Source organism: Apteryx rowi, unplaced genomic scaffold (genome assembly GCF_003343035.1).
Source record: "Apteryx rowi isolate R43461 unplaced genomic scaffold, aptRow1 scaffold_1314, whole genome shotgun sequence".
Taxonomy (NCBI): Eukaryota; Metazoa; Chordata; class Aves; order Apterygiformes; family Apterygidae; genus Apteryx; species Apteryx rowi.
In genome coordinates, this window is record NW_020447547.1 from 44,192 (window position 1) to 60,724 (window position 16,533).

The following is a 16,533-nucleotide window of genomic DNA, read 5'->3' on the forward strand; positions in this document are numbered from 1 at the left end:
GGGGGGGGGTTTCTGCGAGGAGCGGTGAGAACGGCGCTTGGGGGCACGTGGCCCCGGGCTGGGGGGGGGCATTAACAAACCTAGGGGCTCGGGGCTGGGCTTGAACGGCGGGATTGCTTGGAGGCGGCAAGAGGAGGATGCCGGGAGCCTGCGGGGAAGGAGGGCAGCCGTGGCGGAGACGTTCGGAAATAGTTTCCGAGCTGTGCGAAGAAGCGTCTGGGGTATTGGGCACGGCGGGTAGCCGCGCGCCGAGGTCCTTGGGCAGAAGTCCCGCCGAAGGACTCTGCGTGCTCCGAGGAGGCCCYTTTCCAAAGGCCTTTGAAGTTTACCCGGCTAAAGCGGGGCCCTGGAAGCAAAAGCTCAGGCCGCGGTAACGATAGCTCCGGCTCTTTGAYATCCGTGAAGCTTTTTCTCCGCTGCTAATTGATTCGGCGACTGTAAGACTTAGCGCTAGAACAACTGCGTCGGCCGGCGCGACCGGGATGGCGTTTGCGTTTAAGAGAATACGATAGCATGCGGGAGCGCTCGAAGCGCCGTCAGGCGTTGGTGGCGTTGGTAACGTTTCCTGCTGGAAGTAACTTTCTCGTATYGTCTTGGCACGGTGCTACGCTCGCAGGCTTCCGCGGTAAGGTAATTAGTATCCCTTATTGTCCTTGAGAAGCTGATGCGGCCTAGGATAAAGGGGTTTAACGAAGGTCCRACTGTTCCCACGCTGGCATTCAAGTATTCCCATGCTCTAGAGCGAGGAGAACAAAAATAGCAAAGCTGGAGGAAAAAAAAAAAACCTGCTAGGGAAGCGGTGCTTGCTGGAGCCAGGAGCAGGGGCTCGCTCGCTTTTGCGGAACTGGAACGGAGCGCGTTGAGCTGCCTCGCTCCGCGCGCCGTCGTGTCGTGTCGCGGCRCTAGCAAAGGTGCTGCCATCGCGGGCCTTAACGAGGCTTTTGGCGATCGCCTGCTTTTGCTCCCTGCGCTCCTGAGCCTTTGTTTCTGCTTGCGGAGCAGATAAGGACTCGGTGCTAGCTGGCATCTCGCGCAGGCGGGAGGCTGTGGTGTTCGCTAAAAGAACCGGGCTGTTTTTAGGACGCGGGGTTGTTTGTCCGCACAGAGAGGGCTCTGTGCTTCGCGCGCGGAGCTGGCGGCGCTGCCCGCGCCGTGCGAGCGGGGGCRCGGAGAGGACAGCGGGGTCAGGTGGCGCAGGCCGGATTTCGTGGCTTTTCTCAAACTGGTGGTTTTAGAACTTAAGAATTTTTGTGTGAAGCCAGCGGCAGGGTCAAGCTGCAGCGCTTTCTTCGTGTCTGGCCGGACTATGCGAGAGAGGTGAAACTGTTTGCCTAAAGCATAATAATATCTGTGCAGAGAGGACATATAAGCTATTCTGCACCCTCACAGAAGGGCTGATAGACACTTTAAAAGCAGGTATAGTAGGGTGACTGAGAATCTAGCCTCAAATTAAGTGGCTCAGTGTCTTAAAACATGGGTCAATCCCCCTTGCTCTTGTTTCTTGTTGTATTTCAAGGCATTCATTGGTGAATTTTTAGGTGTGTTTTCTCCAGCCGGAGTCCCGCGCTCGGTCGCCGAGTGCTTCGTGCGTTAGGTGTCTTGTTTCTGCCCCGTGGGATTTATTGGACAGGCAGCATCCGCGTGCCTGAAGCACTGGAGATGCATCGTGAGAGCGCGAGCGTTGCTGGAAGAACCGGAGGAGACTTGTGCGTGATCTGAAAAGCAGAGAGGTGGCTTGAGCACAAGGACGTGGTAGAGCCGTAGAGAAACTGCTTTTCGTACGTCTCCTTCAGAGCTGCCTTTTAAGATAAGTTGCGGAAAAAGGGCAGGCCTGGTGGACAGCAAGCAGAGACGTAGGAAGGAGGTAAAACAGCAGGATGCCGAAGGCCGGGGGGTTGTGAACGCCTTCTCGTTAAACTCCTGTGAACGTTAAATTCGGACTTCTTAAGCTTACGAGTTTGAAGTTAGTGTTCAAAGAAGTTCCCAGCCGACGCGGTGCAGGTGATGCGCTTTGAAGGACGTGGCGCTGTACTTGGGGCTGCTGGAGCCAGGCTTCCCGAGAGCTGTGTGGGACAGACGCCTGCTGTCTTTGCTCGTGTTATCAGGTTATTGCTGCTTACGTTTTCTCTAAAAAATGTGAGCTTGGTGTGAATCTCTTCCATATTGCTAAACACAGTTCTGCGACTTAAAGCAGACTAGTGAGATAAGCCCCGATACTCCCATAAGGGGATTCGTTCAGTGTCAGCTGCAGGTGGGGAAACCTCTTCCCTGCAAAAACGGGGAAGATCGGACCAGTGTAAGACCCTCGTGAGTGGAATTCCTGTTCAGGCAGGCAGGAAAGTCCTTCTGGAGGTAATGGAGAGGGACTGATCAGCAACCAAAAGCTGTTGGCTTCTGTTAAAGGTACCAGCGATGTGCAAACAGCTGATAAGAAGTGCAAAGAGCGGCGGTTATCCCTTTGCCCTCGTTCTGCAAACGCTGCGTCTGTTGGGCTTCTAAAAGGCTGGGGGCGATTTGTTGGGCTTGGAGTACTGAGAAACAAGTTCCGATTTTAGCAGCGGCGCTTCTCCCGTCACCTTGTAACAAAACATTAATGGTGGTGCTACGCGGGTTAGAGACCTGAAAACAGTTATATGTTTTTATTTGGTGCACCGGCACGGGATAAATATTAAACGTTGGGCTTAATACGACTTCAACTTTGCCTGCTCGGAGTTACGCTTTCACCAGGGACTTCGTTCTGACGTCAATGCGTTTGATCGGTCTGAGCCTTTCTGCTTCCCATCGGTCGTTACTACGTTTGCGTGTTTTATGAACAGAAGGAGCGAGGAATTGAGATGATGGGACTTCCCCAAACTCTCACGAACGGCCCTGGCTCTTCGAAGCCGACCTCAGGGGAACTGCTGCACCCTCGGCACCCCTGAGATTTAGGCTTCCAGTTATCATTTCTGGCACTTACAAGTGGATGCCTTAAAAACGGAGCCTGCGGGGAAGGTGAGAATACGTCCCAGGCACTCCGAATCCTTGTCTCGCTCTGCTGCGAGATGCCGTTCGCGGCAGGCGCTGGATACCTTTGCTGTTGATAACCAGAGTATCGCAGACTCGCGTAGGACGTGCTGCAGAGGAAGGTCTGTAGCTAGGTACAGAAATCAGCAGCTGCTTATTCCCCGTCCTAAAGAGATTCTTCTTACCTCCCTCTCCGATTTAGTAACATAAGGGGATTACAGCCGGCTCACGCCAGGACACTCGGTACACGTGCCTTGAGATCGTCATGTTCTGCTACTACGGGGCAGTTACTGGCTTTGTATTTTAAGTCGTTGCAACCTTTGCGTTCTCCTGGAGGGAGGTAATTTGCTCGAACATCTCGGTGATTGGAATATCACGGTTTTATGACTCTGAGGAATTAGCCACGGCTGAAAACTTATGAATGGCGTGGATTTCTTGCAAAGACCGTGATGCTATATTTGGGGAAAGAATTAGATTTTAGTCACGGATGACCACAGTTTATTCCAGTCATCGCCCAGATGGTTTTTTTGAGCGGTTTGTGAGTTATGGAGGAGGCAGAGGGCAGAATATATCATTCATAATGATAGATGCTCCCTTTTTTTTCCCAATCTCTGCAGTATGCCATCTTAGGCCTCCGTTTTCCCCTCCCTCCTTCTCCTCACCCTCACAAGAGAGGAGATTTGGGGCTGTTCCACCAGAAATTGAGGCTGTAGATGGGATTTTTAGCTTCTTACCCCCGCACGTGTGTTGCATGTTGAAGGTGATGGACTCTTTCCTTGCTGAGTGGCCTAGTCCAGCTAGGGCTGGCTTAGAGCACGAGGGCAGCCGGGGGACCCTTCTGGGGGGGGTGTAGGAGCTCCTCTGGGTGGTGAGGGGACTTCCCAGAGTTTGGGGGGGACTGTCGGCATGCGGCTGCTAAACCGGAGCCGGAGCTGAGCTGGGCTGACAGCAGTCATCTCGCGATTTCCCTGCTTGCAGTCGCTTGAGAAGTCATTTGTTGGCTTTAAAATTTTTTCGGGCTACTTATCGGACTAACCGTTCTAACTAAAAATGGCTCGGATAGCTGTTTCAAGGAAAAAAAGAGTGGCTTAACTGCCTAATTTTTGAAGTGGATGCTTGGGGAGCAGAACGGCATGGGGAGTTCTGGTAATACGAACGCGCTTCTCCAAGCCGGTGTCAAATCATCACCACCTACGTGCAGCTGCTTCGGCAAGCCGGAAAGCGCGAGCAGAAGTTTTCATACGTCTAGTATTTTTTTTTGCCTCTGTTTAAGTGCCGAAGCGCTCCTTAAAGGCCTCGGGGACTACATTTCTCGCAGCTGTTCCTCTAGGGTGTAGCGCTGCAGGTGTTTAACAGCGCACAGCCGCGGCCGTATTCCCCTTCCTCCTCACCCCGGAGTATTATTAGGTGCGACGGAGGAAGCGAAGCAGCGGAGCGGAGCTGTGAAATATCTGTTTGCGAAAAGCCCCCGGGGATCTAACGAGCGTCGGTTGCTGTCAAGACGTGGCACCTCGTGCGAGGGCGGGCGAAGCTGCCTCTCCCGGGCAATCCTCGTGCGGCCCTCGGGGGCCCTTCTCCGCAGCAGAGACCTGGGGTGAAGGTTGGAGCCGGGTATGTCACGTGCCGCCCGGAGATCTGCAGCTGGAGCGAGGCGGAGCGGCGTTCCTCCCGCGTACACGTCGCCGACGGGCGTAGGAAAACCCGATAACAAAGTCCGGGGCGCGACCGGTGTTCGAACGCCCTTCTCGCGGCTCCCCGCCCTTTTGTTGGCAAGCGTCGCCAGCGGTCGGTCGGTGCTTGCCCGCCGTATCCCCTAGCGAAGCTGGGAGCGAGGTGGGAAAGCCACAGGCCGATGCGAACGCCGTCTTGGCTCCTCGACTTCGGCAGCCTGTCGTAGCGTCTTCAAGCACGTGGTGGTTTATGGGCTGCGTGTCTGGCCCTTGGCTGGGCTGAGCCCCAGGCGCTCTGCTGTGGGTTTTAACTATTTATATCCTTAATGGTTAAAGGTGAGATGAAGTCAGACCGATGAGACTTTGCTGTGTGCCCGAGGACTCCTGGCTGGGTTGTGAACGTGGGGTTTAAACAATACCTGAACCAACGTCTTCGTTGTTTGGGGGAGGCTATCAAAGCTGGCGAGGCTGGTGTTGCTGCTGCCAGGCTTTGGCAGCTGATTTGTTTTGTTTTGTTTTTTTTCCTTAGGTCGATCTTTCGCACCTGTCTCCGGAAGAGAGATGGAGGTGAGTTTGCGCTGTAAGGTGAGCCTGTGCTTAAAGCGCTTCTTAAGTCAGTCCCTGCTCTTGACTGGGGCTACTGGTAGCGCGGCCCATATTCCCCGGCCACGCTGCAGAGGATGGAGTTGGCAGAGCTTTGCTTGTTAGTGGGAAGCGTGGGCCTGTCTCAAAAGGCAACGCTAATGCTTTTTTTTTTTTTTTTTTTTTTAGACAAACCAGTTTCAGACACGTGCTGAAAAGTACAGTAAGACTGGTCTTTCGGTATTAATTTATAGAGAACTTCTTAAGAATCAGAGAAGCTAGCATGTTTGCTTTTTTGGGTGCGTGTGTTTAACTTGCACTGTCTTGTCAGCTTAGGACCAGGAGTTAAGTCTGTTAGAGGTCTTAATTCTGCCTTGGTTTTGGGGCAAAAAGTGCTAAATGCAAAGAAAGCAGAGGTTTTAGTTGAGTATCAGTCTGTGGAAATTACTTGTTCCAGGATGCAAGCTGAGCTGTGGCTGCCTGGGGCAGAGAGAACGCACCTTGCTAGGGTTTGGGAGCTTTGCTAGCTGCGCTCTTGGCGAAGGAGAGCGCGCCCGCGTCTTTCCTTTGCTGGGCGAGAGGGAGAGTGGCGCCGGTGGCTCTGAAACTGCGCTAAAGGAAGCTGCGCCTGCTTCGTGTTGGCGGTTCTCAGTTAGCACACGTGGTGTCACATAGCTTCTCGGTCGCCGCTGTCGCACCAGCGAGTTGCCAGGTGAGTTACGTGAAGGGTTTGCTCCGCTGTTCCTTGCTTGTACGTCAGTGAGACTTTCATACCTGTCCTGTTCACACTGAAATGGGCTCTACGGTTGTGTGGTTTAAATATGAAGTAGACACGGAGATGCCTTTTTCCCACCCCTTTCTCCTCTGGATTGCAACACAGCATCCTTATCCGTGACGCTCCTTAATGGTGTCTTCCAGTGTGGTCTTCCCGGCTCTCCCACGTCAGGTGTTTGCCGGCCCTGCCGTGTTGTTCAGCACGTGGTCGGTGCCTGCATGCTCTTCAGCTGCCTTCTCCCTGTTGTTGCAGGGTGGAGCATGCACGGATGCATGCCAAACACCGTGGCCACGAGGCTATGCATGCCGAAATGGTCCTCATCCTTATCGCCACGTTAGTGGTTGCACAGCTCCTGTTGGTTCAGTGGAAACAGAGACACCCTCGCTCCTACAATGTAAGTGTCTCCGACGCAGCAGGTTTGTCTGTGAGGCTGGGTGTAAGTGCTGAATGGTGCTGTCKTTTAGGTAGCGAGAAACATGTTGATGATGTTCTCCTGTTGCCTGGTGTYGAAACACCCGTGTCTTTCCAACAGCTTCCTGGGATTTTAGCTAAGGATGAGGGTGGGTGCATCCGGAGTTTTTAAGTTTCTAAGTAATGGCAGTAACAGTTTTATGCAGTGCTTTAGTACAAGGTAATGGAACAAGCAGATCTCGCCTGTTGTCTTAATACCAATGCAAGTGGAAGCTGCATTTTGTCAGTGCTTCCTCAGAAGTGATGGATGCTGCTTGTCGAACGGCCCCTAGGTTTCGCRGTTCCTGCACTGCTTGTGCTTGCTGCTGCTCTCCAGGCGCTACTGCCCGCTGAGTAGTCGTGCCGCTTTCTGACGCCGCTGACTTGCCTTTCTGAGTCAGGCTGCCAGAAAGGGACCCTTATTTTCCTTGGACCGGTGGAACAAGGTAGATGGATTACCTTTACGCACCCTTCTCTAGCAATGTTTCTTTTGTATTCTTCCTCTAGCTCTAGTTCCTTCCTATCAAAAGATAACTTGGCTGTTGCATCGGACTCCCGTTTATTCAGGCTCTGATCCCGTTCTTGGGGTGCTAGATGACACAAGTCAAACTCCCCGAGATTCATGGTGCTATTCAAGGCCCTTCCATATAGTCAAGAGAGGCAACCAGAACTGTTAGGGTGTTTCTGATGCCTGATGAGCAGTGAACCAGCTTAAAACGCCTTTCCTCTGTTCTTGCAGATGGTGACCCTCTTCCAGATGTGGGTGGTGCCTCTGTATTTCACGATAAAGCTGTACTGGTGGCGGTTCTTGGTAATCTGGGTGCTCTTCTCCGCGGTCACAGCTTTTGTCACCTTCAGGGCAACTCGAAAACCTCTGGTACAGACGACGCCCAGGTTAGTGCAAGCAYTTCTGGGGAAACCTCCTCAGCCTGAGGGTGGCTGCTGAAAGGAGGTGCATCACTTATTTCAGCAGTGGTGAACCTCAGAGGGTTTTCCGTGCTGCCCGAATCAGCCTGATCTGTTAGAAACTGTCTGTGTGAAGGACTAACTAGCTCCTGACAGTCAGCCCCTTGCAAACGTATCTGAGCGCCTAGTGGAATGGGACTGGTAACCTCACAGAAGGCATTCCTGGTATGAAGCACACTTGCTTACGGCCTTTGGAGATTCTGAGCTTCCTAGTCCGGAGGTCGTAACTGTGAGCTGCCCAGAGCAACGGGGACCTGTAGTTTGAATTAGACTTTTAAACCTGTTTTCCATGTGTACGTGTAGTTGAAAGGTTTGCAAACAGCACCGTCTAAGTTTAAAAAGTAACCGTTAGGTTCTTGGTGCACCTTCATTCTGGAAGAACAAAGTAGTTTAATTCTTGTTTTAATTCTTTCCAGGCTGGTTTATAAATGGTTTCTACTAATATACAAAATCAGCTACGCCACTGGGATCGTTGGGTACATGGCTGTGATGTTTACACTTTTTGGTCTTAACTTATTATTCAGGTGAGTGAATCTTTCAGGTCTGACTCCCAGGGCAGGAGACCAAAGGGACTTTTAGGGYGTCCTCTCCCTGCTTACAGGATCGCAAGTGAGATGCTAGTACATGAACTGGTCAAGGTAGCTGAGGTTGCTCATCTCCTCAAGAGCCCTGCTTCCAGCAGGTGTGCTCCGGTGTGCTGACAGCTCCTGCTGGCTCTGTTCCCCTGTGTGTGTCCAGTCGGGGGGCAGCAGTGGGATTTTTCTCTGCTGCCCTGAAGAAGAGGTATCTGCAGGTGCCTGCAAAAAGCAGGCAGCCCAGCTGTGGTAGTAGAGGGCCTTATCCCAAGCCATCTTCCCATTCAAAGGGGTTCCTTCTTTCTGGAAGGATTAGCAGACGTGGCAGCTGCCTGCAGAGGCACGGAGATATTGCCAGGGGACTGCTGAGATGTTACTTGGAGTTGATGTGGTGTAAAACAGTTGAGGARAATCTTGCAGCTGCTCATTTCAGAGGCTGGTGAGGAAGATGGGCAACACATTACAGACAGTTACGGTATAACACCCCCATCTCCATTCAAATGCTGCTCGATGATAACTAAGCAGATGAAGCATCCCAGAAGCAGGGATTGGGATTATGCTGGGCAGGCGCAGAAAGACCTCTGCAGGAGGATGCTTCWTAGTGACACACGTTCGCTGCCTGGGTGAACCGCTCTTGCGATGGAATTGCTGTTGTGCTGCAGCATCTGTTGGGCTCTTCCAACTTTGCACCCCTGCAGCCTGCAAAAAAAGCAATTGATAACATTTGGACTCTTCTGTTGCAGAATCAAACCAGAAGATGCGATGGATTTTGGCATCTCCCTCCTCTTCTATGGTCTTTACTATGGGGTCCTGGAGCGGGACTTTGCTGAGATGTGTGCGGATTACATGGCCTCAACTATTGGGGTGAGTTAATGCTGTCCTGTCTTCCTGGCCAGAGCCCTATCCCGTTAATAGGGGACTYGAAATGTCCGTTGCGGCAGTAGCTTTTGCCTCTTCCCAAATGGGAAAGTGCATCCAACTGTTCCCTCTAGGATGGGCTTGCTGAGGCCGTTGCCTTTCTCRCTGTGCTCAGCCCAGGCAGGCACCTTGGTAGTGAGCCCAGGGAGATGTAAGAGTTACTCTGAGCCCCCTTTTTTAAGAGCAAAGCCTCTGTGGTTGGCCCCTTATCTCCAGAAGCACAAGAAATGAGGCAGGGAAGGATCTTTTCAGCCCCTCTAAAATCCAGACRAACACTTGCCTAGCTGGGCCTTTAAAATCTCCAGCGCTGGAGARCGTTCGTGTTTCTGGGATCATGTTGCTGGTATGTTAACTCTATCTGTAGCTACAAGGGAAAACTTCATGCCATAGGCTTCTTTCTGTGGCTCATACCCCTTGCAGCTTGGCYGGTCCCTGTGGACAGAGGGTGTATTCCTACATGCCTTTAGTGGTGTCCTAAAACCTGTAGCCCACTCGCCTAATGCCTTCAAGAAGGTCACCTAGGACTCCTGTGGAGTTGATAGTGTTCCTCCTCTGCAGCAGTTCTTTAGGACCTTGAAGATTTTGTCTGCACCTCCTCCTCCCTTCCTCCCCCTCTCCAAGGCTTCTGCTCCTCGGATGTCCTGCCTGGCACGCTTTGGGGAGCCCCCAGCCCCTCGCCTGTGTCAATGCTGCCACCGGCGTGCTCTGCCTGGAGCCCTCTTGGTCGGGGCTCTGCTGGTGGCGCTCCATAGGGTGTGTGAGCTGGCAGTGCCCATCTGCCCTGATCGTCTCCCTCCAGAGCGAGTCCTCCACTCGGGAGGATGCCTTGGGACATGCCACAGGTGTGGGGAAACTTCTGGCCTGGTGACCCAGCTTCAGTGAGGCCAGCTTGTGCTCCCGGTAGGGTCCTGTGCCAGCCCTGAGGACTGTTGCAGCAAGTGACTTCTGCTGTCAGCGCTCAGCCGGACGCCTTCCACGTACACTGAGCCACCCTGACAGACCCTGAATGTCCCCTCACGTAGACGAGTGACTGTGGGACAGACCTGTGGCAGCCCAGGTGTGCCCCGAAGCCCTTCCTTCTCCAGCAGAGCCTTGCGCGGTGCTGCGTCAGGTGGGGCAGTAAGGGCAGACCCAACTCAGACAGCTTGGTCAGCGTCTTCCCCTGCAGCCGCATCAGCTGTCACCGCTGGGGCTCGCTGCTGAGTTGTCCTGGAAGAGCTCCGCTCTGCAGCGTTTGCACTCGTCCCCGCAGACAGCGAGACGAGGATGTGGGCGTTATTTGCTGTTTCAGCTTCCCCGCAGCTGCAGGTCCCCAAGTTCTTCTTGTTCTCAGGTGACTTAGGCACCGGACATATCAGTTGCTGTGGAGCAGGAGGTGTAATTGGGTACCACAGCCGTGCGTTTGAACAGCACCCTTTCAGCCTTGCTTTCCTCTTTGAGTCATCTGCTTCGCTTTTCACCCTGTCACGTGGGGCTGCGCGGAGGCTTGTAGAAACCCGGTCATCCCTGGAGTGACTGGGTGAGAGGAACAAGTTCGGCTTGACTGGGGTCCGCGTTTTAGCAGCTGATGCTGCGCTGCGGCTGGCTCTGAAGGCGGCTCCCCGGCGTCGGGGCTGGCCTGCAAGGCTGCCGCGGGGATCCTTCCACTAGCGGGCACTGCAGCTCTGCCTCGCGCGGACCTTTGGCGTGAAGTTAGCAGCCGGTTTCTGAGGGAGACCGGCTTCTCCGCCTGACACCCACGACTGCAGCATCTGAGGTGCACACGGTGCACGGCCTGAGGCTGGTGGCCGTCCCTGGAGTGCGTGGGGCCAACCTGTCTCTCCCCAACCTGTTCTTGGGGCGTCCCGGTCGTGTGCTCGCACCCAGGCCAGCGCTGAACAGCGTGTGGCAGCAGACAGGCTTGGAAAAGGCTGGGCGACGGCTGCTCCGTGGTTCAGCCTTTGGCCGTTTGAACTTTGGAGGCGAGCTGCGCCGCAGAGAGCGGTTGGATCAAAGGCTCGTGCTGCGTCCCAGCACCCTGCCCCGTCTTGGGGGGGGGGGCCCCCATCTTTCCCTACCTTCTTTAGGCTTGAAATGCAGTCTCAGTTCTTATCTTAACTTTCCCYGTTGCTTGAGGGTGCCTGCCCCTGTTGACGTCTCTTCTTTGCATCTCTCCTTTTGCCTCTGTTGACGTCTGTTCATCTCTTCCACCAGCCTGAGGAGCTCTGCTTGCTTCCCCCTTCTCCGCTGTGGATTCTGCTTTAATCTGGCCCCTTGGTTACAGACTTTCAGCTGCCTGTTTCTTTCCGAACTCGCYGCAGTTGCATTTAGCTTGCCTTGCYGCTAGCCAGTCCTGGACGCTGTCCCGCCGGACTGGCGCGTTGTGCTGTAGCACGCTCCCATCGTAACAGCTGGAAGGGTCCAGGCAGGCCACGCTCAATTTGGAGCCCAGGGCTGCTGCCTTGGGTCAAACCCCCTCCTCAAAGCTTCGCCGCGTTGGYGCGGGTGCCCGCCCGCTGTGACCTCCTCTCCCTCTGCTCTGCCCTCGCYCAGTTCTACAGCGCCTCGGGAATGCCCACGAAGCACCTCTCCGACAGCGTCTGCGCCGTGTGCGGCCAGCAGATCTTCGTGGACGTCAACGAAGAGGGGATCATCGAGAACACGTATCGCCTCTCCTGTAATCACGTGTATCCTTTTCCTCCGSAGCTGGGGCCTTGCCTCGCGGGCTTCCTTCCTTCCTTCCTTCCGGGGCTTGCTGCAAAGGACAGCCCTCGGAGCCCGGTCGCGTGCTGCGGGAGCCCTGCTGCCTGCCCTCACCTGGGGTTAAGAAATGGGTGACCTGATGCTTCAGGTGGTTCTGCTGATCTTGCGAATGATTCCTGGCTGTGTGATAGCTGACTTAGCACGGGAAAAGACAAAGTCCTCCAAGTCCTTGGAGCTACTTCCTTGCTATCTGCTCGCGCCTTCCGAGGTGGCAACTCCTCGTCCTCCCCCCCCCTCTCCAGCACCCCAGCTCAAGCTGGTCCTGCCGTGGAGCTGGGCCTTGTTCCAGCTGCCCCTCTCCAGATCCCCAGCGCTTGCCCCCCCTCCTGGCTCCAGCGGTGTGATGCGGAGGCATGAACCGTCCTGGGTGGGATGGGAATTCCAGCTGTACACAGTGTTCCCAGTGCCCTTGAGAGGGGGCTGAGTGCCCGCAGCTGGTTGCAAAACAGCTCCTTCTGGAAAGGAAAAAACAACCTTTGAGCTACTGCAAGGGCCGGCCGCGCTTCCTGGACGGGGAGCAGCCAGCGTGGCCCCTACGTCCGCCGCCTGCTCCCTGGGCCCGTCCCCGGGGTTGGGGAGCTGCTGGCACGGTCCAGCCCAGCAGCTGCCTCCCGATCACGGCGTAGGCTCTGTGCGCGTGCTCTACCCCCTCGTGGTGTCCCGCCTGGGACAGGGTCACTTGGAGAACTCACCAGTGCTTGTTTGGGCTGAGGCTTATCTTGTTGCTGCTCCCGGGGACATGCCCAAGGGAGCGTTCAGGCATCTCCCAGGACAACCGGTTGGTGTCCAGTCAATTTTGAAACTGGAAATCCCGATAACTTGCTCGGCCAAAGTAGGGGGTGGCTCTAGGGTTTTTCTGGCTGTGACTCAGCCGTGGAGATGGGATGTTTGGCGCTGCTGTTGTGGTGCCACACGGCAGGAGGTGGTTTCCAAGCTGAGCCTGAGCAAAGGTCACGCTGGCAAAGCTCGCCTAAATTTAAACACCGTAAACCGCTTGGAAATGCTTATAATCACTTGACTGCGGAGACTGGCAGAGCCGGGGCACGCATGTGACACGCTGCTGTCCTGTGGGCAGCTCGGGTGGGTTTGGCGGTTGCTAGAGGAATCGGTGCTTCCGTCGTCGTCCCCGGAGCCCGAAGGAGGGCTCAGGGCTGGCTCACAGCCCCGGGTCTGCAACCGCCCGGCAGCTCCCCGTCGGCCGCGATGCGGTCGGGAGCTACGAGGCGGGTGCTGGCCGGAGGCCTCCGCTCCAGGGGCGGCTGAGGCGGCGGCTCCCGCTCCTGGCGTTAAGCCCGTTGAAACCTGGTTGGTTTGAATGAGACGCTCGAGGGAGTTTCTGTTTCACTTGGCAAGAGCCTGGTGCGTGATGGAGCCCTCCGTCACGGGAACTGGCTCAGCTCTTCTCCGGTTACAGCCACGTAATGTTTTCTTGTGACTTCTGCAGGTTCTAGCTGTGGGTTGTGCCGAGATTAAGCAGATCCTTGTCACCTCTCCTGTTGTGGCTGAATGTAACAGACACCTAGAAGTGAGATTGTAGGAATATATATATATATATTTTTTAAATCCGTTGCCGATCCTAAAAGAGCCTTTGCATGAGGCTTGTGCGACACGTGCAGTCCGGTTTGCGGAGCAGCCCTTTCCCTGTGCTGCGCAAGCCTTTCCTGTGCGTTCCCAAAGTCTCGGCACTTCACACCTATGCGCTTCCCTACTGATCTTCAGTGGGGGCTTTTTTCCCCCTCCTCTCGCTGTCAAGCTGAGGAGCGGAGCTTCCCTGCCCTTTCTGCCCCTCTCACGCGCGGGACCGGCTGCGCGCGTTGATCTAACTCGGTTATGGGTGCGTGCGTGCGTGTAGGCACCAGGGTACGTGCAGGATGGGGCCCCACCAGCGAAGCGCTTGTCTCATCAGGCAGGAAGTAGTGGGAACTGCTCATAGCCCTGACCGTGTTGCCCTCTTATCTTCTAACTACCCCTTGCTGCACGGCTGGGCCCCGCTCGCGGCCCCTTCCTCCGTTCCTGGAAGTCGCGGGGCCTTCTAGGAAAGGTCTGTGGTTGCCGCGATGCAATGAGAGCCCCCGGTTGCTCGCTGCTTGGTCACGTTCCCCCCTCCCTCCTCCTCCACCCCGTGGCAGTTCCCCTTAACGTGTCGCTCTCCAGGTTTCACGAGTTCTGTATCCGTGGCTGGTGCATCGTCGGGAAGAAGCAGACGTGTCCATACTGCAAAGAGAAGGTGGATCTCAAGAGGATGTTCAGTAACCCGTATCCTTTCTCCGTGTGGGAGCCAACCCCTTGTGGACTAGAGCCATGGGTAGATATGCAGGTTCCCTTTCCCCTGGGAGAGGGCTCAGGGCCGTGACCCAGGTGCCTGTCCGGCAACTGCTGGCTGCTCATCTGGGCTTGTCCGCCAACTCCCTGGCACTCGGGCAAGTCGCTTCCAGGCCCAAAGCAGGGCGTGAAGCTCCCTGGCTTTTGCATGCTGCAAAACCTGTCCTCAGCTGAGCACCTTGCTTGGCGTGAAGCGAGGGGCTCGTCTGGGGAACGGGGGGGCCGCAAGCTGTAGTCGGTGTTGCCGGCAGCTTCCTGAATCGCCCTGGGTGAGACGCTTGTCAGGCTTGTACCCCTCATCTGCCGCTGCTGCTCCCTCACGTGAGATGGAAAACCTGGGTCTGGGTTTGCCATYTGCGCCCCAGCCTGGAGGCAGGTCTTGGATGCCCGAAAGCAGGAGGAGATGTTGGAGCCAGGTCTCCCGCATCCCGTGGGGGCACGCGGCTGCATCCCAGGCCTTCCTTGGTGATGTCCGGCTGAGGCGAGACCTGGCCACTCTTCGCAGCAGGAGCGGTTCTTCCGCAGGCAAAGCCGCTGGTGGGATGGAGCCTCTTCTCCCTTTCCTGCTTCCAACGTGGCCCTACCTGCCGGCAGCCGAAACGCCGATGGCGTGACGGATTTGGCTGGCTCCTCCTCGGGTTGTGGCCGTGTTGCGCCTGTCCCTGTGGCTCCTTAACTCCTTTCCGCGCAGCTGGGAAAGGCCTCACGTCATGTACGGGCAGCTGCTGGACTGGCTGCGTTACCTGGTGGCCTGGCAGCCGGTTATCATCGGACTGGTGCAGGGCATAAACTACATCCTGGGCCTGGAGTAAGGGAAGGCGGCGGGGAAGCCGTGGAGCCGCGAGAGGACGCGCGCCGAGGGCAGAGGACGGCAGCTGGCCGGGGAGGCTGGTTTTTAAATCCTTCACCTCTCAGGATCTTGGGCGCCCTCGAGGACCGCGGCAGCAGGGGCCGACGGAGGACTCCGACTCCCGGCCGAGCGCCTCCCGTTGGGGCTGGGGAAACCTCTCTTTTTTTCTTCCTTTTTTTTTTTTTTTTTAAGCAATTATTTTAACGAGCGTATTTAAAACTTTCTATCGCAGACGAAAAGAGACGTTTGTCCCCTTTGCCTCCCCCAGCCCCCTCTCCGCTCGAGCCGGGGCTCGTTCCCGCGGGAGGCAGGCCGCCCTGGGAGGCYGGCGGGCCGGCTGCCGGCCCTTTGCGCCGAGCGCCTCGGCTCCGGGCTGTTCTCCGTCTGCCTTCCCCCGGCTTTGCTGGGGAGAGGGGGGAGGCAGCGGGGAGGGAGCTTGAGGCTTTGCCGCCTCCGGAGCCGGCTCCCCTTGAGCGATCCCGCCAGGAGCAAGGAGGAGACGGGGAAGTGGAGCTGCAGGAAGGGTCGGTGTTGCGCTCTGGCGATGGGGGCTTTCGGCAGAGCCGGGCACCATCCCGCCTCCGCGTGCCAGGATGGGGGAAAACACCGCTGATCAGATGCGCTGCTGTGGAGGAGAGGCCGCCGGAGCGCAGCTTGGAGCCCAGCACGTCGCGGAGCAGCCGGCTGGGAGCGGACTGTTCGCTGCCGGCTCCCCATCCCGGCGTCTCGGCATGCGCGGAGCAGCCGGGCCGCTCTCCTCGCCCACGCGGTCGCTGCCCCGGCCGCCTCGCGCCTCCTGGCTCGGAAACCTTTTTGTACGGTCGTGTCTTTTCTATGTTCTTCTCCTGTGTCCCGCTCCTCTTCCTCGCCGGAAGCGTCTCCCCTACCGCGGCTGATCTGCTGGRGCGGCTCGTTCGCCAGCGAGCGGAGGAAACGCAGCTCAGTGCGAGCGCCCCTTTCTCTCCCCAYGCTCCTTTCCCAAACGGGGCCGGTGCAGCGCGAGCCAGCAAAAAGGGCCCGAGAGCCGCGAGGACTTTGGGACGCTCCCTGCTCCGCTCCTTGCTCTTTGGTGAGGAAGGCTGCAGCGCCGGCGGGGGAGCGAGCCGGGGGTTTTTCCCCGGGGAACCCGGCTCTCCCGGAGCTCTGGGAGCTGCGGCTTGGCCCTGCAAGCCCGGCTCCCCCGGCCGAGCGGGAAGGACGCGGGCAGCGGCYGGAGCTGCGGCTCCCCTGCGTCCGTTGAGCTTTTTCTTTCGGGCGAAACCGCGCTGGAGCGTTGTGCCAAACACCGAAATAGAGTCCTGCAAACGGAGACGTGGCTCCGGGCTTTGTGTTGATCTTTTCCCTTCCCCGGCCGGGAGATCCTGTTTCCCGCTCCACCAGCCCCTGCGCTGTGCGTGGGGGGACACGGATGCGTGGCGGTGATTTCTGCCGGCGCCCACGCGCCCTTTCTCCGGCCTTTCCCGTACGTTTCGCTGCTCCGTGGCTCCAGCTGTGCTGGGATCTCGGTGCGGAGCCGGGCTTGCTTTGGGGGGGGTGGGAGCAGCGTTTTTGGGGACAGCCGGCGCCCAGGGTGCCCCCCGGCCCTCCCCATCCCCGCGGGAGGAAGGAGGCACCCGTTGCGCTTGGCAGGCTTGTGGAAGAGCTGCGCCGTGACCTTTTTCGGGGCATAATTCCCCCCCC

General features: G+C 56.8%; 2 protein-coding genes across 2 annotated transcripts in view; both read left to right on the forward strand.

The window, feature by feature from the left end:
- Positions 1-513: 513 nt before the first annotated feature.
- On the forward strand, positions 514-16,133 carry RNF121 (ring finger protein 121). The gene is made up of 10 exons (XM_026056481.1): positions 514-555; positions 2,929-2,991; positions 5,203-5,240; positions 6,283-6,424; positions 7,220-7,374; positions 7,863-7,970; positions 8,765-8,885; positions 11,472-11,605; positions 13,836-13,937; positions 14,695-16,133. The coding sequence occupies exons 1-10, from the start codon at positions 514-516 to the stop codon at positions 14,813-14,815; spliced, it is 1,026 nt and encodes a 341-aa protein (XP_025912266.1). The 3' UTR covers positions 14,816-16,133.
- IL18BP (interleukin 18 binding protein) overlaps positions 15,447-16,533 on the forward strand; it is a 4,151-nt gene continuing 3,064 nt past the window's right edge. Inside the window, exon 1 of the mRNA XM_026056482.1 lies at positions 15,447-15,550. Coding sequence (XP_025912267.1) covers positions 15,447-15,550 — 104 coding nt within the window. The remainder of the gene's footprint in view (positions 15,551-16,533) is intronic.